The sequence below is a fragment of the Cylas formicarius genome, unplaced genomic scaffold (assembly GCF_029955315.1).
Source record: "Cylas formicarius isolate icCylForm1 unplaced genomic scaffold, icCylForm1.1 PGA_scaffold_3__17_contigs__length_32017465, whole genome shotgun sequence".
Taxonomy (NCBI): domain Eukaryota; kingdom Metazoa; phylum Arthropoda; class Insecta; order Coleoptera; family Brentidae; genus Cylas; species Cylas formicarius.
Window position 1 is genome coordinate 29,467,930 of NW_026844326.1, and position 26,748 is coordinate 29,494,677.

General features: G+C 37.2%; 2 protein-coding genes across 4 annotated transcripts in view; one reads left to right on the forward strand and one right to left on the reverse strand.

Annotated features, from left to right (window-relative positions):
- Positions 1-9,216, reverse strand: part of LOC132699125 (inactive rhomboid protein 1) — a 51,667-nt gene extending 42,451 nt beyond the window's left edge. For all 3 annotated transcript variants that reach the window (XM_060665645.1, XM_060665644.1, XM_060665643.1), the window contains exons 1-3: positions 8,896-9,216; positions 6,741-6,817; positions 567-663 (exon numbers count right to left, since the gene is read on the reverse strand). The gene's annotated coding sequence lies outside the window, so the exon portion shown is untranslated. The remainder of the gene's footprint in view (positions 1-566; positions 664-6,740; positions 6,818-8,895) is intronic.
- Positions 9,217-16,271: 7,055 nt separating this feature from the next.
- LOC132699450 (uncharacterized) lies at positions 16,272-25,917 on the forward strand. The gene is made up of 7 exons (XM_060666167.1): positions 16,272-16,754; positions 17,970-18,031; positions 19,271-20,170; positions 20,223-20,436; positions 22,083-23,102; positions 25,061-25,193; positions 25,248-25,917. Exons 1-7 carry the CDS (start codon positions 16,544-16,546, stop codon positions 25,252-25,254), a joined length of 2,547 nt encoding a protein of 848 aa, XP_060522150.1. The 5' UTR covers positions 16,272-16,543; the 3' UTR covers positions 25,255-25,917.
- Positions 25,918-26,748: the final 831 nt, after the last annotated feature.

Genomic DNA, 26,748 nt, shown 5'->3' on the forward strand with positions numbered 1-26,748 from the left:
CACACCATGGGACGTTTTACTAAAAAACAATAAAACTGAATTACGAAAAACTCAAAAATCCGGAGTCTACAGGTTGACATGTGGATCTTGTCCCAAAATTTATATCGGACAAACAGGAAGAACATTTAAGAAACGCATTGACGAACATAAAAGGGCGTGTAAAAATAAAAGTTCGGATTTTAACTATGATTTAAATTCAGAAATGCACAACTTTGACGATAATTTTGATATTTAAATTTCTTGGAAGCTATGAAGATTAACAGAATGAAATATTCCAATTTATTACTTTATGACCAATTGGATTTACATACGTCTTCGTTGTTAAATTTAAATTTATAACCCTATACCTGTAATTCAAAAATCTATATATACTATTGTTCATTAAATCTTCCATATTGCGTTTTCACAGCAGTCCGTTAAATTCGTACATTAAATATTAAACACCCGGTAGTTCTTAATGTAGGAATGATTCTCGAGGTCGTACATTTCGATTAGATTTCGGGCGTGCTACTTTGAAAAATCTTTGCCGATTTTCCCGAAACGACAACGCAGCGTCGGACGCTTACCTGTGTCGGTCGCCGTGGTGATCCGTGATGGCGGCGCCAGGTCGACAGGGGGGCTGCAACCCCCAACCCCGTCTACCACATTGCGTTTTCAGCGCCCCTGCAACAAGTGAACAACTTTGGCATACGTCTAACGAGCTTCGAAACCCGATCGCTACCTGACTTTTGCAAAAGCCCCGTATAATCATTTATTCGTATCCTCTGTGTCTTCTGGTTTAAGATTTTTTTCAGTCTTGTAAACGGTTTTTGAAAAATGGTCTTTTTTATATATATTTTTATTATTTTTTTAAATATTTCCCGACCCCCCAGCCCTCCCATTTTCGATAAGTTTCGTTACAGGGCAAAAAACCGTCGAAAATCGCGAAAAGAAGATGGATGCCGACGTCAGATCGAGTCCATTTCTTGCAAGCTTATGTATCTCGTGGGGGGTTAAGAAGCAAGCAAATTTCAATTTTGTCGCTCCAACGGTTCGAAGGTTATTCAGGAAAAACCAAAAGACGAGAACGGAAAACGGACAAAGAGACAAAAAGAATTTTTTTTTCGACGCTGATCATTGACCCGTTGAGAAAATAGAGAACAATTGACAACTAAACCTATAACGCAGAACTTCTTGATACGTGAACTTTGACGTCAGCAACCATTTTCAATTTTCACATTAAAATTGCCATTAGAATATCTACCTATATCTATCCAAAGAATAATATTCGTGTTCGGAAATTGAGTTCGGAAACTTGGAGGAAAGATTCCAAGTGGTAAAATAATGGTAGTAATCGTAATATTTTCCGACTTACATCTTGTCAAAATTATTTTTTTAAAATTTTATCTTTAACGTAGTGGGCTCAATTTTCAAAAAAATAAGCTGGTATTTTTTCACGCATCCCTGATTTTGTAAAATTCACCGTTACAAAACAAAACTGTTTCAAATATCTGTCACTAGAGGGCACTTTACCTAGAACATTATTTTTAGTTTCCCTGTATTTTATTTATTTAGACCGATATTGCAAAATGGAAAAGAAAGAAAGAAAGAAAAATTGTTACTCTTCTTTAAAGTCGATAAGGGTTATCGTTTAGCCACAAATCGACATTTTTATTCTCTTCCCGAATCCCCCGCACTTTTTGCAAAAAAAAACAGTATGTTACAAATTACGGGTATTTCTCGGGGATCAATCCACTCAGTTTTGAAAGAATATAAATATAATGCACTTAAATTTAGTAAAACTCAAAAACTAAGTGCAGAACAATGTCAAAAAAGGATGCAGTTTTCTTCGGATTTATTAAATAGACATAATGAGAATATATAATTTTTTGAAAAATATTTTTGCAACTCTTAGAGCACTAAATAAAACAATGTATGAAAGATTTACCCCTGAATATATCAGTGCTGATTAATTGGCAGCAAGACACAATGCTGTGCAAGTTAAAAATGTTCTTAACGTGGAACATCCCAGGGGTTGGATAGGGATCGGCGGAAGTATGGATTGGCCAGTCACAGCCTTCAAAAAAACTACAACATAGTATTTTCTTGGAATATAATAGAAAAATGAACAGTTACGCTCAAGGTCATTTGCTGGCAAGCTCCACCAGAGCCCTGCGATTGGTTAGAACGAGCCTACGAAGTCAGCCGATTGCTAGTCAGTCGACTGATGACGTCTCTGTGACCTTGAGCGAATTTACACGTAAAACCCGACAAAAATACCTCCGACCTGCGAGAAATGCCCAAGACATTCGTATTATTCCCACCAAATCATTTTTCCGTTGCCCCAGACAGTCACAAAAGAAATCATCGATTAGCGAATGAAAATCAGCCCTTTTACATATTTAAATAATCCCGCAACTTGATAGCTCCCGTTTTAATTTGAACACCGAAGTTTCCATCTTGCAGCTGGGTGGGGAGTGGATGGGAGTCTTTTTTCAGGACCGTGAGTATTTATCTTCGATTCGCTAACTTTTTAATGGGATCGCGAGGGAACGAATCGATAGGAAGTTGACGTTCTACCCCCGACAGTCTCGTGCAAAAATTTCAAACTGATAATTACATACGGGGTTTTTGGAAAAGTCGGTGTACAAATTTTCAAGTCAACAGATCATTTCCAGACCATTATCATTTTAATGTTCAGAAGAGGCCTAATTGTCTCCCGAATTGTAATTTCTTTAAGCATTTGTCACATAATTTTATATATCAGTCCCTACTAATAATAAACAAATTATCTGACAAAAATCGCTTCTTTTTCAATTTTCCTCAAAGGCGCCGATTTGCAAAAAAATCTGATAAACTTTTCTATGTTTTTCGAGACTAAGCTTTTTTGGTGCAACCTGATTTAATGAACCATGAGTCAAACTACTTGGCTGGACTAGACTGAATACTCTTAATAAAGTGTTTTCCTAAACTTAGCTTAAAATAAAATAAAGTTTAAGTTAACTTAACTTAATTGATTTTTTTATTGATTTTTTAAGTAAGCCAATAATAATTTTTAAATTTAGAAAGATCACGACAATACAATTGGAACCTGAAAGAAACTTATTTTAAGAAATATCCAAATGAACCTTTTTTGAGTACCGTTGCCATAGTTCACATTTATTATCTGTTTAACTCTTGCAGGAGGGTGCGTGACAATACATTTTTCTACTTCTTATTCTGAAATACCCAAATATCAATGCTTTAAGACCTCAGCTTCGATTTTGCAGACAGTTAATACAAGCAAAAACGATTATTTTTTGTCAAATAAAGTTTCTCTATTTTATAAAGCTAAAAATTTTGCAGAACCACTAGCTCTGTAAGCTCTAGTACTAAAACTTCTAGCGCTAAAAGTTTCTCTAGAAGATCTAGCGAAAAAATGTGGTTCTAGAAATTCCTCTGAAGTCTACAGCTTTAAACAGCTACAGCTACAGCTAAAAACGCTGCGGTTTGGTACTTTGCTGGATGTTAGAATTAGTTTTAGTGTCAAATAAACCTTTACTCAATTTTATTATTAAAGTTCTTAAAAGTTCTAGCTCTCTAGTCTCTTGATATTAAATCAGTAGCTCTAAAATCTCTAGTACCAATATCTCAAGCTCCAAAACCATTTCTAAAGGTGCTAGCTCCGAAAGACTCTCGAAAAGCTCCTCTAACAGATGTAATTCCAAAGGTTCTAGCTTTAAAAGCTTTAGCTCTAAAAACTCTTCAAAAAGGTCTAGCTATAAAAGGTCTTTCAAAAGCTTTAGCTCCACTAATCTAAACTTTTAAAGGACTCGGTTTTAATTTCCTTGGTTGATTTTTTATAAAAAATCTTATTAATCGTACAATATCGCCCTGTCGATATCAATTCAAACTCGATTTTTATTCGGCCTGACAATACATTTTTCTATTCTATTTATGTTGCCATTATCGATTTTGCACAGAGTTATAACAAGCAAAAGGATTATTATTTGTCAAATAAGATATAGCTCTTCTATTAAGCCACTAGCTCTAGCTATGTAAGCTCTAGTACCAAAACCTCAAGGCTAAAAGATTTTCTAAAAGATCTAGCGCTAAAAGATCCTCGAAAAGCTCCTCTAACAGGTGTACTTCCAAGAGTTCTAGCTTTAAAAGCTTTAGCTCTAAAAACTCATAATAAAGATCTAGCTATAAAAGCTCTTCCACAAGGTTTAGCTCCTCCGATCTAAACTTTAAAGGACTCGGTTTTAATTTCCTTGGTTGAGTTTATAAAAAAAATCTTATTAATCGTACAATATCGAACTATCAATATCAATTAAAACTCTGCGTGACAATATATTTTTCTATTCCCTATTCTGAAATACCCACATATGCAATGTTTTAAGATGTCAGTATCGATTTTGCAGACAGAACAAGCGAAAAGGATTATTATTTGTCAAATAAGGTTTCTCTATCTCATAAAGCTTAAAAAGGGGTGGAAAAATCTAAAAATTCGCAAAACTCTAGCTCTTCTATTAATCCCCTAGCTCTGGCTATGTAAACTCTAGTACCAAATCCTCAAGCTCTAAAAGCTCTAACGCTCTAAAAAAAAGAAGTTCTAAAGGTGCTAGCTCTAATAGATTTTCGAAAAGCTACTCTAACAGATGTAATTCTAAAGGTTATAGCTTTAAATTTAACTCTAAAAACTTCTCAAAAAGGTCTAGCTATAAAAGCTCTTCCAAAAGCTTCAGCTCCAGTAATCTAAACTTTAAAGGATTCGGTTTTAATTTGGTCGATTTTTTAAAAAAGTTCTTATTAATCGTACAACATTGAAGTGTCCATATCAATTAAAATTCGTTTTTTATTATTATATCTCCTGGATTATGTTTATGGGTGGGAAAAGGAGCTAACAAAGTTTGCTGTCCTTTCTGCAATTGCGATTTCGTTGCTGTAGTTAATGTAAGGCATTTATCTCAATTGGGCGACGTTGCGGCCAAACTTTCATGCTTAATATTAGTTACGGGAGAGGCCTGCGGGGCGGTAATAACAATAATCACTAGGGTGAGTCCAAAATAACATTTTTTTTGTATCTGACATACAAAAACTAGTTGCTAGAAGCTTATCTTCCTTACAGTTTTGCATTTTTCATTTAGTCTCAGATATAAATAATCATGTCTTATCACCAACAGTGGTGCGTTAAAGCACCACTTATTCTATGATGTTATCATTCATTGCCACATATTGTGAATTATTGGTCTACTGGTCTATTGGTCACCTCATGATCGTTCATGCTAATGAAGTCCGAAGGAGATGTAGAATCTGCCACAGCAACACAATTTACGTTTGTAATAAGTGTAATGTGAATTTACATATTTTATGCTTTGTAAAATATCACCAAAAATGAAACCGGGTGTTACCAGTGGTGCGCTCACGCACCATAAAATATTATGCGTTTTTTTGTATCAAATCATGTTCTATTTGGAAAACAATCTACTTTTAGTTGTTTTCTGTCGAATTTCAACTTTCTTTTGTATATTTATGTATAAATTATATATTACATCTTATGTGCCCCAAAACATTATTTAATGTTTTTTCACAGTGTTTCTATTTTTTTTGACACATGTGATGTATTCTTAAGTGCAATAAAATAAATAATTCCAGAGCAGAAAAGTGTTTTGTTTATGCTTGGGATAATATGGGTTAAGCCAATTTTATAAATAATTTTTATAGGAAATTGAACTATTGAAAAATGGTTTTCCGATAAATCGAACAATTTGGAAGATATTCGAGGTCAAATATTGAAGAATTTAAAGAAAAATAACTTTTTGTTCCGTATTTTGTTATTGAATGAAAAATAATTATTGTAAAATGTTTTCAATTATTCTTAACCATATTGAAGATATTTTCATTGGAATCCTAATGGGTACTTGTATTCAGAGTTTTTAATTTATTTATTTTTAATTTATTATCTATTCTTTATCCAATATATCCATTAATAAAAAAAGAATCCCGTTCCACCATGCAAAATTTTATACCTTAATACAGAATTATTAGAAAAATGTACATTTTTTAGATTTAGTGGAACCGACTTTTATTAGTCAGGAAATCACAATCCTCCATGTTTTTTTTTCATTTTTCGTTAAACCCTTATTACATTCAGAGACCAACCCTACTCCATTTTCCTTATAACTCTCATCTGAAGCCCACAATGCAATGTCAACATCAAGGAAATCATATGATAGGTCAAAGATTTTGAACAAATTCAATGATTTTTCAGAAAATAATCGAATTGAAGCTTTTTTGATCAATCTCAAATTTTTCAACTTGTGATAAGAGATGATTATTAATATATGAGACGAAATCGAAAATGCAAATCTATAATGAGGATAATTTTCCCATTAATTGTAAGAGATCAACTAGTTTTCGTATGTCAGATCCCAACCTAATTATTAATCAAAATTTTTTGTAATTTGTTTGTATTTTTTGAACACCCAAAATTAGATTATATGAGACAATACATCCTCGATATACGGGGAGGCCTCAAATATGTCCTGCCCGAAAGTTATTAGGTCGCTCGATTTGACCGGTTCGAGGCAAAAAGCATCTGAAATAAATAATTTATGAGAAACTAAAACCAACCAGAACTTTTGACACCATATTCTAAACCGGCCACTTTTTATTCGAAGTAACTTTTTAGAGACAGAGTACACTTGCGCTGAATTTTTTCGTTAAGTAATAAATAATTTCTAAAGAATGCTATTGGGCCATCGAAATCCTAACCTCACCTGCTTCAACGCGATAACATTCTGGCGGTTCTCAACTCTTCGACGTCTCAGTCATCGGTTGCAGTCGAATCGCAATCCTATAACAAAACACTCGATATTTACAAAAAAAAAAACTGTATAAAATAAGTGGGCCCGACCAGTGGATAGCCGAAATCCAGACGGGAACGTTGTGCAACCAACATCGCATTTGAAATGTAATAATAAGCATACCAAATTTTGGTATCGGTTACCGACAAATGCAGCGATGTCTGATGGGCAGCATAGATTTTTTTCAAATACCAATCCTTGAGAAAATTTTAGGTTATTATACTAATATTAGAATTATAATATTATCAAAAGTAATTTGCGAAATTTAGTTAAAAAAGCTTTCGTTAAAAAGGTTTGCAAAATTCACACTTTTTTACGAAAAGTTTTTGAATATTGTGTTTTTTATTTTAAATTACAAGAAATATTGCGTTTTCCTTTAAAAAAAAACTTTTTACGAAAATCGCAGTGTTTTTACAAAATTTAATAAAAACTTTTGTAAGTTCAATTTTTGGGAAAAATCGTGAATTTCACTATTTTTGGAAAAATTTTAATTTAAAAGAGCAAATTTAAAAAATGTGTAAAACATGTAGTGTAAATTTTAGCAAGCTTGTACGAAACTATAACTGTTTTTGCAAAATTTAAAAAAATATATATAATTACACTTTATTACACAATATTTTACAAAAAATTGTTATGAAAGAGCGAACTTGAAACAAAAAAGGAGTTGGTCCTTCAAAACTTCTTTAAAAGTTTTTGAATTTACTCTTTTTTGCGGAATTTGGAAAACTGTGAATCTAAACTGTTTTTGTAAAGTTTTTCATTTAAAAGCGGTAATTTTAGAAATTCGTAAATTTCATAAATTTATAAATTTCATGAACATTTTTGTAATTTTAATTTTAAATTTGTAAAACATGTAGTGTAAATTTGCACCTTTTAGGAAACTGTTACTGTTTTTGTAAAATTTTATTAAAAAAAAAAAATTACACTTTTTTTTAATTCCTAAACTCACCTTCTATTTAGAAAAATGTTAAAAAAATATGTAAACTCGCAAATATTTTACAAAAATTTGGTGCTTCAAAACTTCTTTAAGAGTTTTTGAATTTACCCTTTTTTGTGGAATCTCGAAACGTGTGAAACTAAACTGTTTCTGTAAAATTTTTCCTTTAAAAGCGGTAATTTCAGAGATTCGTAAAAAATATAGTGAAACAACATTTTACAAAACTTGCACTTCTTTGCACCATTTTGTAAAAATAAAGAATTTACACTTTTTCTATTAAAAATCTTCAATTTACACTTTATTTACGAAATTTTGGAAAAAGTGCAAAAGCGTCAATTTTGAAAGTTCGTAAAAATTGTAGTGCAAATTTTTACAACAAAATTTTTGCAAATTTTGTCAAAAAAATGAATTTTGAATGAAATGAATCAATTTTTTTTACCAAAAATCCAAAATTGACCTTTTACTTACAAAATGTTGAAAAATGCGAAAAAAAATTTTTGAAATTACTCCTTTTTCGCGAAACTTTGTAAACTTTGAATTTACACATTTTTTGTAAAATTCGTAAAAAATATAGTGTAAATTCGAACAACTTTTTATGAAAGCGTCAATTTTTTTAGAAAAAAATTATACCTTTTTACCAAAAATACAAAATTTACCCTTTATTTGCAAAATTTTGAAAAAACGTGTAAACTCGCAAAGATTTCATGAACATTTTTGAAAGTAGTGCGGACTTAAGCAAAATGGGACCTTTCAGTGTTCCACCCCTGCCAACCGCTTAAAATTAGGTTAGCCCTGACGCAAAAACTAGAGCGTTTAATAGAATGAGCAGTTGGTTCAAAATAATATACGCTTAAATCTTTGTATAGATTTTTTAGTAACGGTACATAGCAAAGCAGTCGACTGCTGTTAAAGTAATGCTTCATTTTTGAGGAAATTAAAAAATGCTATAGATTGTTAAACGACGTGACAAATTCGGACGCTCTCGAAGCGTCGCGACGCCTCCGCGGACCGACGTCGTATACGCCTATACAGCGCCGAGTTGGCAAAATGGCGAACGCCCGATGGCCCGACGGACACAGATGATCGTTTTCCCGTACAAATGGCGGCCGCGTAAACGAACATTCCGCTTACCCTGGTTGCCCGGAGTTTCGGTCCGGGCGTTGAACACTCGCACGATATTCACCGGAGTCGGGAAAAAATCAAACTTCACACGCGAGAAACAATAACGAATCGAGGTCGACGGTCACTTGTTTCCACCGAGAGTTCGATTGACGTGACGTCGCTGACGTCGAGGACGATGGCGTTAACGTCCCTGGGTCCACCCTTTTGTCTATATCGCGATGGAAATGGCGATTTTCCAATCGGACAGCTGGTCTCGCGAAACGCGACAAAAACCCGGAATCCGGTCAGCTCCCGGAGTCTGGAAAACGCAACACACACGTACACACGACACAGTCGCCTCCGGAGCAGGAATCGACGTACGTAGAAGCGCGACGAGCTCGGTAGGGGATCGCGCGCGACGGGGGGAAAGGGTCGGGAGGTCGGCGAACTTCGGGAGGGGGGGAAATTTGTATAATTTAAGCGCAACCTTTGTGCCGCCGGATGTTGGTGGCGGGTGCCGGGGGGGTACCGGAATATTGCAACTGACACTTATTTTTATTTATAAAATCTACAGGGTGTTATTTAACTTACTCGGGAAGTCTGCAAGAAGGTGAACTGCGTGGTAGAAAAGTAAGGGCGATTATTGCCTTTCTTTTGCTCGTTCATGTATGGAAAGAAAGGTGAGTTTTAAGTTTCATCAAAAAGTACTTTTAGGCTTTATGAATATAAGCAAGGAAGACATTGACAAGCCTTTATGGAGAGGACATCAAGCGCAAAAGCAGAAGAAAGAAAGCAGTTAGAAGATCACCTTGTGAAACTGGTAAGATTATTCTGCACACTGACCTTTTTGTTACGTTGTAGAGACCATAACGTCATCCCCAATTTTCTTAAAATATCCCGCCATGTCAAAACCTGGTCCGCTTATAAAACTCTTCGAAAATCTAGTTTCGCTTTACTTCATACCCGTAATAGACTCTTCTGTCTCTACATCTTCAAATTGCTTGCATCTTATCTCCATCCGTGTTCGATACCCTTTCAAACATGATTCATGACAAAGCTTTAAATCTCCGCTTATCTTCTACCCAGAATCACATTAAGAAATTTGTTTAACTAACGTCAAACTTTTCTCAATTCCCGAACACTATGATAAATATATCATCGTAAACGGAAAAATCAGTTCTTTCAAAAGTTTCCAACTTTGTCCTTGCCCCACGTATTATCCCAAAAGAGGAAATCATTTCAAATATCGAGTCTATTCTAAACAAACTACCATCTCAAACAAAAATCGAACCCCCCTTAAATATATTATTGCAAAGCCGGAACGCATTGCCCTAAAATCACTAAAATTTAATCCCGGCATCGTGATCCTAAAAATAGATAAAGAAAATGCTACGGTGGTTATGAAAATAAATGAATATCAGGAAAAGGTTCAAGATATTCTTGCTGACGAATCATATCGTCAACTTAAAAAAGATCCTACGTTATCTATGGAACGCATCCTTAAATCTATCATTAAGGCTTCTTCTCTATCGGACTCCATCAAGAAATCAGTCACACCCCATGACTCTAAAATTCCTCGTCTCTACAGACTTCCAAAGATTCACAAACCAGGATTACCTTTCGACCTATTGTCAGCACCATTGATTCTCCAACATATTCTCTAGCAAAATATCTCGCCTCCTAATTAAAACCCTTTACAGGGAAAACTGATACATTAAACAGATATATTAAACTCCGAGAATCAGAAACCAAACCTTCCAAAAGTTCTAAAGAAATATAAAGTCAAAACCAGATTTACCACTTGTCCAAAAATCTTTCAACATCTTCGATCCATCATAGACAAAATAGACTGACATAAAATGTCAACTAGGCTGTGTGTAATATATCAAAATTGTCTTCAAAAATGTGTTTTTCCGTGTTTAAGTGTGTAGCATAATTATATTATATTACACACAGCCACAAAAAGTAGAAAATTAAATTTATTAGAAGCCATGGAGATTAACAAAATGAGACATTCAAATGTATTGCTTAACGATCAATTAGATTTAAATACCTCTCCTTTATTGAACTTGAATTCTCGCAACAGCATTAATTAAGGTTTAATGGTCATTTTTCAGTATATATAGTAGCAGGTGGTTTGTAAATATTACATTTGATAAAGACACGGTGTTGTCGAAACAATTGTCATGTTTTTAGTTGTTATTTATTTTGATGAATGGATTTTCATCAACTGCGTACAAAGGAAAACCCAATAAACCAACAAAGAATAAGGAAGACAATAAGTGAAAACAAGATCTTGAAAGATGACACCGTAGAGCTAGCATGGAAAAGATTACGCACTAATATAATGACAGCTGCAGAAGAGGCACTAGGCAAGCGAAAGGTGAACCAAAACGGAAAGCCCAACACGAAGCCATGGTTCACACACGAAATCCAATCACTTGCAGAAGAAAAAAGGAAAGCATATCTTCAATTTAGAAGTCAAACAATCACATATGCTGATTACAAAGTCGTGATTAATAGGACAAATATCCAAAATCCAAACTACAAAGATACAATTCTGGGAGAAATGCCCATCAGACATGGAACACCTATTATATGGAGGACAAAATGAGATATGGAATATGATAAGGAACCTTAAAAGGCCAATCAATTAATACATTCACACGCAAACAATAACGTTAAAAAAATGGGAACAGGAAAATATATCTGGGGAAAGAGAAAACACCCAACAACAATTTATATCAAAAGACAAAATTGAAGCAACAATACGCAAGATGAAAAAGAGGAAATCATCAGGGCTGGATAATATTAATAACGAGCTTCTTAAATATGGTGGCAATGAATTAATAGACCAAACGCATGTCCTGTTTAATAAGATATACGACCAGAGAAAAGTACCAGAGGAATGGAAAGTAAGCATAACGATCCCTCTTTTCAAAAAATGGGAAAAGAAAGAACCAAATAACTATAGATGGATCAGCCTCCTAAACACGACTTCAAAATTATTAACAAAAATTATTACAGAAGAAGTCTCAAGTAGTGGTATGAGCGAAGAACAGCAGGGATTCAGACAAAATAGATCGACCATAGAGCTATATTAATTTTAAGACAGATTGCCGAAAAGGTCATAGATTTAACAAAAGCATTTGATAGAGTGAGATTACGTGACGTCATTGAGCTGCTAAAAGAACGAGACGTAAACCAAAGGACAACAAACATCATTCGGGACATGAACAGCGGAAATAGCACGTATGTAGGGGTAAACAACGAACTCTCCAGTAAAATACCAGTATCAACAGGCATCAGACAAGGAGTCAGTCCAATACTCTTCAACATTATAATGGACGCAATAATAAAAAAAAGTCCAAACTGCAGGCAGAGGATACAGAATGGGAAAACATGAGTTTTTAAGACAGTTTGCAACGCTGATGATGCGGTTGTGATATCGGAAAATGAGGATAATCTACAAAAACTACTACACAGATTCGAAACAGCTGCAGGAAAATTCAATATGATCATATCGACACAGAAGACACAATCCTTGACAATAGCGAGATAACCCAGAAGATGCAAACTGGCAATTTATAATCAAAGTGTGGAGTAGGTTATGTCTTTTACGTATCTAGGGGTTAACATCACGAGCAATAAGAACCTGAAACAAGAAGTAAAAATGCAAACAATAGTAGCATCTAGGATATCAAACCATGATATGGAGGAATAAATACTTAAGTAACGAAAGCAAAACACGGATATATAAAACTTGTGTACAGGGTACAGAGTAAAATTCGAGCCAGTTTCAGTCAAGCTCTGAAGAAGCCAACAGGATGATTGGCGAAAGGTTGGCAAGTTTGAGTTAACCAAAAACGACGCATTAGAAATCCAGAACTTCTATAAAAAGTGTTGCAGTAGCCCGTGGATGTTTCTATGAAAAATTTATCAAAAAGTATTCATTTATTCAGCAAAATAAATGTTGTCCCGTTCAAAATGATCCCCCTCCCGCCGTACGGGAGTAGAAAACCAATATTAACGCTTTTTTGAAGGACTTTATTGTGGGGAGGGACGTTATAGCACAAGGTATTTCATTAAATAAGTGCGTTATAGCTAAAAGATCTCGGGAAAGTGTGTCTAGGAACGGAATATCTTAAACAATGACGGGTGCCTCGATTATGAATATCATTTCCTCTGCAAAATATATCAAACAAGTACGACGGGCTCTAATTGGAGTTTAGTAAAAATCAAAGGCGGCTAACTGAACTTTATATCGGTCCTCCAACTTGAGCCAACCCGAATCAATATTATTTAAAAAAATGTTTGTTAACACCGTGATAAAGTATTTTTCTTCATAGACATTAACTTAATTAAAATGACTCTGCTGTATTACAGAAAAATTTCCAAAACAAAATACGTATTAATAAAACTGTTGGAAAAATAATGCACATTGTAACTAAAATATAATTTAAATCCAAAACTCATATTATAATTTATATCATTCCCAATAATAAGTATTTCAGTTATATGAACGTGAAAACCGAATTGCTAAATTACGTGCCTCTGTCGAAGAAAAAAAAAGTGAAAACCTCCCAAAACGTTTTTAATTTGCAAGCGGTGTGTCTCTATTTCTATCCAAAACATCCATCAAATCCTCGCCACGGACCATCTGATCCTTCCCCTCCGAGGTTTCATGCCGACCCCCACCCCAACGACCTAAAGGTCTTGCGTCTCCTTCGCGGGCTCGCGGCATGTATGTCGACGCTCGATTCGGCGCTTGCGCCTTGTCTTATCGTGCGCCCTCTGGCGGCCGTTAGTCCAATCCTTGCCGGAAGCCGATGGCGAAAGCGCATGACGTCGATATTATTATGGGCTCACGCATGGATTTTTTACACTGCGAAAAGGGGCAGACGCGGAAACGGACGTATACAGGGGCGGACGCGTTGCTATTATATACGGGGCGATTAGCAAATTAGACCAAATTTTGCGGAACATGTGCTGCAGTTGTCTTTAAAATATTTTACGGACGCGGAAAATATACAAACGCCTACAACAAAATTACTTTTCCCAGTCGTACCCGATATATCGGGGTGCCTATCCTAATCAAAGTCAGAAAGAAGTGTGTGCCACAGGGTTCAATTCTTGGAACTGACATGCTTATTGAATTTTCTGAATTCTGTTGGAATCTTTTCATCTATCCATATGTGGGGTTCACATGGTTGAAATGGCTTAAGGCTGATTAAATTGGCATAACCTTTCTGTATGCATTTGCTGACATGGGATTTAAACCTCAAATTTGTGTCCATAATTTAAGAGTTTAAGTGCTTCGTATTTGTACTTCGATTTTTTTAAGTGTTTTAATAGAACAAAGAATAATAATTCTCTGCACGCTGTCATCATGACCATGCAGAGAGGAGGCTTTTTTTTAAGCGAAAACCACACATGGGATTGAAAAAAATCAAGAAATTAAATTTCTTTAGAAATGATTGCAGGACGTAGGAATCATTTTTATTTTACATTTTACTTTACATGTAGTACATGCGTGAGAAATTTCATTGAAATATCTAAAGTGGGTCAGAAGTAAAAGTAAAAGAAGAAGTAAGAAGTCTTTTGGTTTGTCTTTTAACTCAACTTCGTCGTTAAACCGCCGTCCACTAAGTCGCTGGGGGCCATATCTGGACTGTAGGGAGGATGATCTATCTGTTGGAACCCACACTCTAAAATGGCAACACCAGCAGATGCATTATCATGCAAAAGACGCACGCCTCCGGTCAGTTTTCCGCGACGTTTTACACGTATGCAGTCTCGCAATTTATGTAATACTGTTGCGTAATATTTACCATTAACAGTGGTATTAGTTTCTTTAAAATCTATCAAAAGAATTCCTTCACAATCCCAGAAGATCGTGGCCATCGCTTTTTTTGTTGACTGGCAGACTCTGAATTTTCTTGGAGGTGCTTCACCCTTACGATGCCACTCCATTGATTCTTTTTTCGATAGAGGGTCATAATAGAGAACCATAGTTTCATCTCCCGTCACAATAGTTTCTATCCCAGGCTTCGGTTCCGACCCACAGAGTTCCAAAAAAGATCGCGCACACTCGACACGGCGAGGTTTTTGAATAGCCGAAAGGGTTTTAGGAACCCATCTTGCACTAACCTTATGCATACCTAAATGATCATGCAGGATTCAACGAACACTTGTATCAGAAAGCTTAGTAATTTCGGAGATTTCCTTGACCTTTAAACGTCGACCACTCAATGCCTCTTCCACAATCGCAACAATATCTTCCGTTATGAGCTCCACTGGTCGACAAGTTCTTGAATCATCTTCAAGGGACTTCTACCCCAATCAAAAAAGTTTTACTTATTCTTTCACTACAGAATACGAAGGAGAACTCTGGCCGTACACACCATCCAGCCTTTCTTTAATAATTTTAGGTGCTAACCCTTCTTTTGTCAAAAACTTTATGACTGCTCTATACCCAATTTGCGTTATTTGCGACATTTTTTCGGACACGTCTTGTTTAAAATGCTGTCAATAAAAAACTATTTGACGCAAGACTTCAATTTAAACCTTAATTAATGTTATTGTGGGAGAGGTATTTAAATCTAATTGATCGTTAAGCAATACATTTGAGTGACTCATTTTTTTAATCTCCATGGATTCCAATCAATTTAATTTTCTACTATTTGTGGCTGTATGTAAAATATCAAAATTATCGTCTAAAATGTGTTTTTCTGAGTTTAAGTGTGTATTAGAATAATTAGAATCTAGACTATTGTTTTTTTTATGTTCGTTAATGCGTTTCTTGAAGGAACTACCTGCTTGTCCAATATAAATTTTAATATATGATCCGCATTTCAACCTGTAGACACCTAATTTTTGAGATTTTAGACAGTTCGTTTTATTGTTTTTTAAAAATTTTTGATAAATGTTCTGAAATTTTTTCACTGGGTTCTCCTATGTATGCAATTGTTTTAAATTGTTCGTGTTCTGTATTAGGTTTCAGATAAATAGAGTTTACTGTTGTCCGAATTTGTTATTTATTTATAATTTTAACGATAATAGACGGATTGTAGCCGTTGTACGATTTGTTTAATGATACACTCCGTATCAACAAAATTATTATAATTTAAATCTTCAGGAAAGTCCAACAAGCTTTTGACGAAACTTTTTTTCGCATCTCCTATCCCAGATGGTATAGTGGATCGCTTTATTTCGCACACGGTGTACATGTTACCTAAAAAAGCTCCAGAACATTTCGCAGAATCTAAAAATTTAGTAATATACAGGGCGTTCCGTTTAAAAAACGAAAGTTGATGTACGTTAAGAGTATATCTGGCAACACCGCATAGCCAAAAATATTTTATATAGGTAGTTCATGTTTGCTCACATAAGTAGCCAACATTTTGGATTTGTACCGTAAGCCAATCTCCTAAACGATTAAACTATTTCTCACCCCAGTGTTTTATAGCAAAATAACTAATTAGATCTCGGTCAGGAAGCCTCTCTGTATATCCGAAATGTTATTAAAAACGAAAAATATGTAGGTCCGCCGCCGTAAACTGCTGACTAAGGTCGATTTCCAACTTCGGTCGAGGCATAATGCTCGCTGTGTGCAAATTTTCGACCCGTCAACGTACGCATGGGACAGTCGGTGTTAAATATTATTTAGATTGAAAAAATGAAGGGTTTGGTGCTAAAGGTGACCGTTTTGGCGATCTCGCTCTTTTCTCGGATAGCCTCTGCGAGGGAACCTTTCGACAAGAAAGAGCTGAGCAAGAATCTGATGACCTTGAGGACGGATTTTAACAAAATCGTTGAGGACGCTGAAAATTTCAGCATGGATTTCTTCAAGCAGGTGGCCGCTGCGTCGGCTGGCACTTTCGACAACGGTAAGCGTTTATTACACGGCGTCACAGAATTCAACGTACGAGGTGTGTTCAAAAAGTAAAGTTTTATCAAAAAGTATTTATATATTAATAAGGTAAGGCGATTCTCAAAATCTATTCAACCGATCGGCACCCTGAAACGCGGGAGATCCAGAGCTATAACTTATGTTTCACGCGTTTTTTTCGATTAAATGCAGGGTGTTTTAATTATGAAGAAAAATCTCTAAAGTCTAAAAGATCCTGAAAATTTCCGTTTTTGTGGGCAAATTATTTGGTCGTAAATGAAAAACGGCGAATGATGAGATGATTTGGTTTAAACAGTATCGTAAAATGTGTCGGGAGATATAATTTTCTATTTACAGTTTCCCTCCGTCATACAGAGTGAGCGAGATATTCGACAAAATATCACACAGGTCACTTTTCCTTTGCCACTTCTCGAGGTCTACAAGATACCTTGAAAGATTTTAATTACACGTCAATTAAATAATAGCCAATTCGCCAGTTAAAAATTCCATTACTTGTCCCCATACTTTCCGACCATCTGGATACTTCCTAGTATACCATTAGCAATATGGTCTTCGTCTTTCTTCATCACCAGGTCTGAGCGCTTAGAGTATAACGGGTGAAATTTTTGTTCACAAAATAAAATAGGCAGTATGTTTTCCGACTCCAGTTCTATTTTTCTAAGATATGTTTCCGGATTTTCACTTACAGCTAACAATACATTATTTACTTTTTCTTGTAGGGTTTATTTCTGGTTTCATAAACGCATCACACTGCTTAAGATTTATAGCTGGTCTTCCAAAAATGTTTGTCTTCGCTATCAACATCTTCTCGAATATCCAAAGTAGACATGCTTATCTTGGACACACTGTATACCATGGAAGATTTATACTGAAAACTGCTTATCACCTGACAATTCAGTCCCATCCCTTAGAACCCACGTTTCTGAGAAGAGAGAGAATGTAAGTTTTGTATTATTGCAATTCCTACAGGCCTTATTATGGATCACATCAAAAAACGGTAAATGCAAGGGATTTTTCTCTTTTCGTACTATTTTAGTTTAACAAATGATCCTTGATTCTCGAATAAACCCAACTGCTTTGGTAAAAAAAAAAATCTTTCAAAAGTCTTAACTTTCAATGAATCGAAGATGAGTAGCAAATGGATCTCAAACTTATCTGAAATCTACCAGTTAAAGTAAGATTTTTTTTCCAGATGTCGACTACCGATGGGACTCTGCCGACTCCTCTAACACCATCCACAAGCAAAACAACCAGGTAATTATTTACATTTTCAGATGTACCGTGTGTTCAATTTATCTTGATAACATTTTTATTGGCTGTAACTTTTTTGTTTATAAAGGTATGAACGTAAACAAAAAAACAAAATCTAAGGTTAGTAGCCAAGTTTTTTTCCAAGTGACGTGTCAAACAAAACACTATCAATTTTCTGACATATCTGGATATTGGGGAACGCCACCGCCGGCGGCGGCGCTGCTATCGGTTTCGGCGCGATCTTCACCGGTTTCATCTTCTCCTGGTCCCCCTCCTCCAACACGACCAGCGGAGTGGGAGTAAGCGGCTCGCACTGACACTCGTCAATCTTTTAGGATTCGTAAATGGCGACTGGAATATCTAGAAAAAATTAGGAATTACAGAGAACAACAAAGGCCAATTATTTACTTGGATGAAACCTGGTTCGACACTTATGATACCCTGGAAAAGGGTTGGGTTGACTCAACTGATAAGTATAAAACAAGCGTGCCATCAAAGAGAGGTAAAATTATAACTATTTTGCATGCTGGCTCTAAAGATGGTTGGATTCCAAATGGACTTTCTCTGCTGCGAAAAATATTAAAGATTCTTTACTGGATTACCATGAAGACACCACCGCTGATTTATTTGAAAGTTGGTTTAAAAACAAACTAGTTCCAAACATTCCTCCAAATAGCGTAATTGTAATGTACAATGCAAGTTATCACAGTAGACAGTTGACTAAAACCCCTTCCTCATGTGACACAAAAGCAACAATACAAAACTGCGTGTATAATAAGGACATTTATTTTCACGAAGATTATACTAAAAAGCAATTAATTGAGGTTCTACAAAGCTTGAACGTACAAACATAAACATAAATAAATAAATATTGTTTAGTATCTTTCCTAACAAAACCCCAAATAATTAAATTCTAAGCAAAGTACGGACCTGTTCGGCCATATTTCATTCTTACAGCTTGCACGGGTCTTTCTTTAATTCGTATCAGTTAGTCACTTTCTTATATCTATGAACAGACTTTACCATTTAAAAATATATGATGTAAGCTTATATGTCAGAAAATCGATAGTTTTTTGTTTTATACGTCACTTGGAAAAAAACTTGACTACTAAGGCTACATTTTGTTTTTTTGTTCACCTTGAGAACAACAAAAATGTTACAGCCAATTAAAATTAAAATAAATTGAACGCACGATACTATCAACCTTCTCCGAATACCAAGTACTATTTTTGATGGTTTTAGGTTCCATTAACCTCCAGCACCGTCAAGGAAACCACCTGGGAGGACACGATCACTCCTCCGACATCCCCGGTCGCCATTCAATCGTTCCCGCCCCTCCTCAACCGCAAAAAACGTATGGCCGTCTCCCGGGAACCCGCCCAAAGTGAACCTTGCGCTGCGCAGAACCAAAGAGAGTACGAGCTTGAAAAACGGCGGCTGTTCGAGCTGAAAACCGAAGTGCAAAGGCTGAACGAGGTCGTCGCGCTCCTGCGGGACCAGCAGGAGCTCCTGCAGGCGCTCGAACGCAAATCCAACGATGTCAACGCGGATCCAAAGACCAAGCGAGAGATCCAGACGTTGCTGCAGCTTTTGGGCGTCGACGGCTCGAAGAAGAACGAAACGCAGCGAAAGGAACCTACCGAGGCGCGGATTGAGATCGAAACGATCAAGAACGACCTGAAGAGGACCGCGGAAGCGTTGAATCGCACCCACGAGATGCTGGTGCAGGAGCAACGTAAAGAGGAGACCATCGAGGAAGAGCTCGATAGTCAGAAGCGCGAGCTGGGCTTCTTGAAGGTGATGCTGATGAGTTTGTACGAGAAATCGGGAAACCGAAACACCTCTGCGGATCCTGTGGTGGGCGCGGTGCACAGACCGAAGAGTTTGCCTCCGAAAATGGCTTCCACTCGCCAAGCGGAACGCGGGGATCACCTGGAGAGGGCCAGCGGGGACGACGTCGACGTCGACAAACTGCTGAACCTGCTCGAGCAAAGCAAGAAGAAGAAAACTGACGAGGACGATTTGAAATCGAAGATATTGGAACTGGAGGCGGAGGTGAAAAAGAAGAAGGAGCGCGAGGAGTTGGCCAAGGCGATACGGAAAATGACGGCGAAGAGCGACCCGTCGACCAAACTTGCGCAGGTTGATTGACATAGGTGGGGAGCGGGTGCAGAGATTAAGTTTTAATTTGTAGGCCCTTATCGCTCTCAACCAGCCGCAGAGCAAGGCGGACGATGACGACGTCGAGGCCGAGCTCCAAAGCCTGCAGGCTGCCATCAATAGGCTCAGGCCCGACGATGACTCGGCCTTGGCACCAGTAAGGGGCAAAAACGAGGCGCAGGACTTTCAAGCCATGCTGACCAAGCTGCTGACTCAGAACGGGGTCCCACAGCAGGCGGGAATAGCTAGTGAGATGGTTGCGTCACGCGGTTAAAAGCTCAAATTGAATTTTATTTATTACACATCATGCGCATCATTAAGCAATGCGCTGAATACCCCAAGCCAGGATAAAATTAAACACATATCTAGGCTGGTTCGTTGCCTTAGTATGAATGCAGCGTCTGTATAAGATCTTCCAGACCTGAATCCTTGTTTTTAGTTGTTAATTTGAACGTCGTGTAGATTTATCCCCCCGTGATTTGATGGTATTTTTTGTGTCCTTTTATGAAAAGTAAAATTGTAGTGCTAACACGCTATTCGTCTGGTATTTTATGATAAAACATGATTTCCTTTATTAATGTTTGTAATTGCTGTGCTGATTTTAAATTTAAATCATCTTTTTGAAGTGCAATTTCTACGTCTTGTCTTTTTTTGGTCCGTCTTACAAGAGAGTTAGTTTCATTACGTATTTTTTTCTATTTTTCATACGATTCTGTGGTTTGTGCCATTTTCTGTTCTAAGCATGCCTGTTTTTTCTTTTTGCACGATTCTTTAATTTCTTTGGTAAACCATGGCGTCTTGTTCGGTTTGTCTTTATGTGGTGTTATTTTTCAAATTACCAAGCGCTCCTTCTTGGATGTTGTTTTTTAACTTTTCCCAGCTAATATTGTTCTTCGATGGGGTTCTTATCAATTTTATTGTTGGTTTGTGTAAATGATGTTTGTTTTGTTTTTATCACATTAGCCAGTTTTATTTTTCCTTATCTTTCCTTCCATAACTACCATAGCTTGAGAGTGTGTTGCTCGGCTGAAATTTTAAAGACCATTTAAATGAGACCCCTTTATTTTTGATTTTATTGTTGTTTACATATTTATACTTTATTTTATTAACTTAATTCTTCAAAATGTCTATCCTGTTGCTGTATGTAAGTCTAGCACTTCTTAGAATTGAAGTGCTATACAAACAGTTTCAGCATCAGCACGAATAGTTTCTGCGGCGTCTTGTCCTCCGATAACGTAAAGATTAAAATCTATCTTGCAAATGGGATTCCCGAGTGCGTTGCGAATGAGACTTCTTCTTCTCATGCCTCATGCGGAGGTGGCACCATACCATTTGTGAAGGTTTGACATATATATTTAGTTATTGAGAAGCATAAAAAAAATAAATATGGTAACATTAAATAGATAATTAAGCCATTAGCTCGGAGAAGTTGCAATCTAGATATTCACCTGTAGCAAGTAGCATTTTTTGCTAAATTATTAATAAGTACCTTTTTAAGTACTACTTTTCTGTCTTTTTTTAAACTCAGTGAGAAGTTTAATATGACGTCTAACTTGTGTAATAAAATTTTAGCTATTGGAAACGGCGTCAAAAAAATAGGGCATTAAACACGAAGCATTTTTGACAAACAAATGGTCATAAATCCAAAAAAACTATATAAACCATAAGAAACCTACATTGGCTGGTTGAGTATAACAGGGAGTATTTATTATTGCCATTTAAAGAATATAAATTTGATCATCTGTCGAAGATTTTTGAGCAAACCGGTAATTAGACATCAAATGCCTGTCTCCCCCCCCGCTAGGGATCCCGGCTATCGCTGCCTTTTTTAATGCCACGGGGAACTTAGCCTCTCTAAAAGAAAAGTTAACCGGTGCTACACAATTTTTTTCAGTTTCAGGTGCGCAAAAACCGCAATTTTCTCCGGAACAATGGTTCCAGTTGAGTCAGATGATGTCCAAAAGCGGGTACGGCCCTGGATTTTCAGCGGAGTCGGTCTACGGTAAGCCATTGGGACCGTACCGCGACTACGACTACGGCGGCTACGACGTAGCTCCGCCCCCGTTCCCGCGAGGCTACGGAGCCGGCGCGGACCGGCAATATCTCGCCCTACTATCCGGCAGCTATAACAGAGTCAATCCCTATTCGTTGCCCCCTTACGACTCCCAATCCAGCGGCTACGGAGCATATCCGGCATACGATTCGAGTCGTTTCAAAACGCCCTACGGCTCTAATTATTACAACCCGCCGCAGTATAAAGGGCCTTTCGTCGGTCCACCGCCCCCGTACGCCACTGAAAACTCTTATGGCAACATAAATGGCGGTCCTAAACCAGCGTACTTCAAACCTCAGACTTCCGACGTCCAGAAACCGTTTTTTTACCCCGGTTCTAACTACGCAGCTGCGTCATCGTTAGCTACGAAGCCGGCGTCGTACGGTGACGTCGCCGCCGCGAATTACAACCCCCAGTTTTTTCCGCCTATGCCGGACAAGGCACCAGATTATCCGGGAGGTCAGCAGAGCGCTGACTACGGCCCGAAAGGTTATACTGGATCAGGCCTGGATCAATCATCGTACACTGTTCAGAAGGCGAACGACAACTACGCCGTCATAGCCGATCTGAAACAGCAAATAGGCAACCTGGAGAACGTCATCAAGGGTTTGAGCCGGGCCGACTATAGTCAGAAGCCGGAAGACAAGGAGACGATCGCCAATTTGGAGCAGAAAATCTACGAACTGAAGAACGTAATCAGCGCGATCAACCAGCCGTCATACGACGGAGGTCAAAACGGGGGTGGCTACGATCAAAAAGCATCGGCGGACGGGGCGGGTGGCCCAGCTTATGTTAGCCCGCCCAAAGCGAGAAGAAGAAGAGAAGCGCCCGACGAACGACAGGAGCCAAGAACGAGAATCGGTAAGTTGTTACATGTTATTGTTGAAGCCTCTTTCTTTTTATCATGGATAATAGAATTTTTTTCGATATTGGCTCATGTCCGTGTTCACCAATAAACACCCTAAGAACCTGTTAATCAACTGTTGATTAAAGATTGAACTGAAGTGGATTTTACTTGATGACATAGATGCAGCTCCAGTATCATGATAAAACTTTGTCTTGTTTTAAATATATATCTTAGTAGCCAACGAAAAAAAAAGAAGTCTTGCATCAAAATGTCGCAAATAACACAAATTGAGTTTAGAGCAGTAATGAAGTTTTTGACAAAAGAACGGTTAGCACCTAAAATTATTAAAGAAAGACTAGATGGTGTGTACTTCCAAAGTTCTCCTTCGTATTCTGTAGTGAAAGAATAGGCAAAACGTTTTTGAGTGTGGCAGGAGTCCCTTGAAGATGATTCAAGAACTGGTCGACCAGTGGAGATCATAACGGAAGATATTGTTGCGATTGTGGAAGAGGTGGCATTGAGTGATCGACGTTTAAAGGTCAAGTAAATTTCAGCAATTACTAAGCTGTCTGATACAAGTGTTCGTCGAATCCTGCATGATTATTTAGGTATGCATAAGGTTAGTGCAAGATGGGTTCCTAAAAACCTTTCGGCTATTCAAAAACAACGCCGTGTCGAGTGTGCGCGGTCTTTTTTGGAACTCTGTGGGTGGGTGATGCAAACTATTGTGACGGAAGATGAAACTATGGTTGTCTATTATGAAGATAATGGACGGATTGTAGCCGTTGCTCACTGCAATTTGTTTAATGATGTCAAGTCGTTTGTTGTAATGTTCTGTTGAGAGTGGCATAATAAGAAGCCTGTGATCAAAGAGTAAAATGCAGCCATTTTGTTTGTATAAGGATGATTTGAGCTAACAACACAACACAAAGGAAAATTTTTAAAAAACAATAAAACGAAATGTCCAAAATCTCAAAACTCAGGTGTCTACAGGTTGAAATGCGGATCTTGTCCTAAAATTCCTATTGGACAAACAGCGTTTAAAAACAACAGTATAGATTCTAATTATGCTACACACTTAAACACAGAAAAACAGATTTTTGACGACAATTTCGCTATTTTACATACAGCCAGAAAAAGTAGAAAACTAAATTTATTGGAAGCAATGATCATTAACAAAATGAGACATTCAAGTGTATTGCTTAACGGTCAATTAGATTGAAATACCTCTCCATTATTAAACTTAAATTCTCACAACATTAATTGAGGTTTTATTGTCATTTTTCGCTATACTCGTATATAGTAGCAGGTAGTTTGTAAATATTACATTTGATAAAGACACGGTGTCGTCGAAACAATTTTCATGTGAATATAAATAATTTCATGAAAATCTGAACTTTTAGTTCTTATTTGATCGCGGATTACATCCATGACGTCTAAGTCATCATTATACATCTCATCTTACATTACGTCTATCTTAACAAATCGCAATTTTATTTTTTCTGCCCTTTTCAAAGCAAATTGTCACCACCACAACTCAACTCCAATTTTTAAGAAAATAATCGTTTCTAACCTGTTTGTGCATTTGATGCTTGACAGAAACAGAGATCGTTTTGCTTCTTCTTTACATTTTAATTGCTGACAAAAATTTTGAACATTTGAACATTACTTGTAGTCACGAATCACCTCTCTCAGTTATCTAATTTGCGGACAGACATAATACTTAACAAAAACATAACACATCCTCCATCTCTTTTACCGCATGTGATAAATTATTGGAAGCACAGCCAGAGAAACATAACCACAACATAATCGAAATTTCATAACCAAAGAATAAAGACGGTTATAACACTCTCTAGTCAGTCCTACCAACATAACATACTAACTTTAGGAAAAGTACGTTTTTTAAATTTCCTTAAAGTATTTATCATTTCAAAACCAAGTTAACGTGGCGGAGAACTTGATTTTTCAGCCGAACCGGACCCTCTCAGCCAGGTTGCCGCGTTTTTCCAAAACTACCTCAAAGAAAACTCTACACCGCCCGGGGCAGAAAGAAGCGGCAACGTCGCGGAACTCCAGGCGAAACTCGACGCGCTAAAGACACAGTTAGGTAGGCTGGTTAGTCGCAGTTATTTCAACTAAATGTTTTCTACGCGCAGAGGCTAGAAGCGCCATACCCAGATCGGTTAGTTCGTACTACAACAACAACGCGATCTATCCCTTCCCCATTCCGACCCCAGCGAACGTCTACGGAAATGTCAATAGTTACTCCGCCGTCCCAGCCGCCTCAGATTCTTCGCTCAAAAAAACGGCCAAGCACCAGGACATTTTCACCCAGATCCTGCTGAGTATACTCGATAAGGTTTTGGCGTCTCTTCCCGATGTCGTCGGCCATCTTTTGGGCAATTCGATCACAGAAATAACCAACAGTTACGGAGACTCGTACAGCCCGATCCAGAAGATTCTCGGGAACCTGGGATCGCTAGGCACCATCCCTCTCGTGCTGGTCAAGATATTGGAGAGCGTTAACCATATCTTTCAGACGTTGAGGAAGAATCAGTTTTTCAGGCGATTCCTGCTACCTGGCGTCGTTTTCCTGCTCGTCGGAGGCGCGATATTGTTTTTGTTTTGGTTTTTCGACGACAGTGCGCCATATACTAACCGTTTGGAGTACGGTGGCGCCATCTATCCGACGAGTTACGGGAAACGTGACGACTTCTTGGACAGATATCGTAGCTATGCAACAGGATACGCCCAAGCGCCGCGGAATAACTATTACGATTATCCTGACGTTACACACGATCACCTTAGTTTCTAAATAAAACTTATATATCCAAGCGTCGACTTTAATTATTCTCCTACTTGTAGATTACCGCCTCTGGATTATTTGTTTTTAAAATGAGAACAATATAATTAATTTCTATGTTACGTGCTCTGTCAATGGGTGCAGTATTATTGTTAGGTTGGTTGGAGATGTCACTAACGACAGTACCACAGTTGATACGTAGGTTCTTCTTCTTCTTTACTTCTATTGGCCAACATTGCTAGGATCATTCGGCGAGTTACTACCAGAGTTCAACATTAATACGTCTAGGATTAACACCCGTGTTGGTCACAAAAAGAATATTATATCACTAAAAGACACTATCTATTCACTAATATCTAATATTAAAACAATTTGACCGAAAACAAGTTTTAAACGTTGAAAAACTCGGATTCTGTGGGCAGCGGACAAGAATCAATGTGTCACGTGCAATGCTATCCACAGAATCTCGATGCTTAGGTTAGTTTGTCATGTTCCGAAGACTGCTCTTTTTGTAGTGAGTAGCTAAGAGCAAAGCACGTATTTTATAAGTAAAAAGTACAAATAGATAAAAACAAGTTGTTTAATAAAACAAACTATCCCAGCCATATACTGTAACGAGAAGATTTTTGAGGTTAGAAACGATTAGAAAAGCAAAAAAGAAATAATCAGAATAGAAGAAAATGACGACGTCAATCATTGTACCATTTCCTTACCAACAGCAGCTACAGTCATTGTAGATTTAGGGTAAAATACTGGAGAAAGAAGACATCTATGGTGTGCTAACATGACGAAAGAACACTGTGACGACTTGGTAGCTAACGAAAAGGTAAAACATGACCAAAATGACATAAGGG

Excerpts from the sequence above, each read along its gene's own strand:
- LOC132699450 (XM_060666167.1), top strand. The coding sequence starts at position 16,544 with ATGAAGGGTTTGGTGCTAAAGGTGACCGTTTTGGCGATCTCGCTCTTT. Across the intron at positions 16,755-17,969 it reads GGCTGGCACTTTCGACAACG|ATGTCGACTACCGATGGGAC; the intron begins GTAAGCGTTTAT and ends TTTTTTTTCCAG. Across the intron at positions 20,171-20,222 it reads CGTCGACCAAACTTGCGCAG|GCCCTTATCGCTCTCAACCA; the intron begins GTTGATTGACAT and ends TTTAATTTGTAG.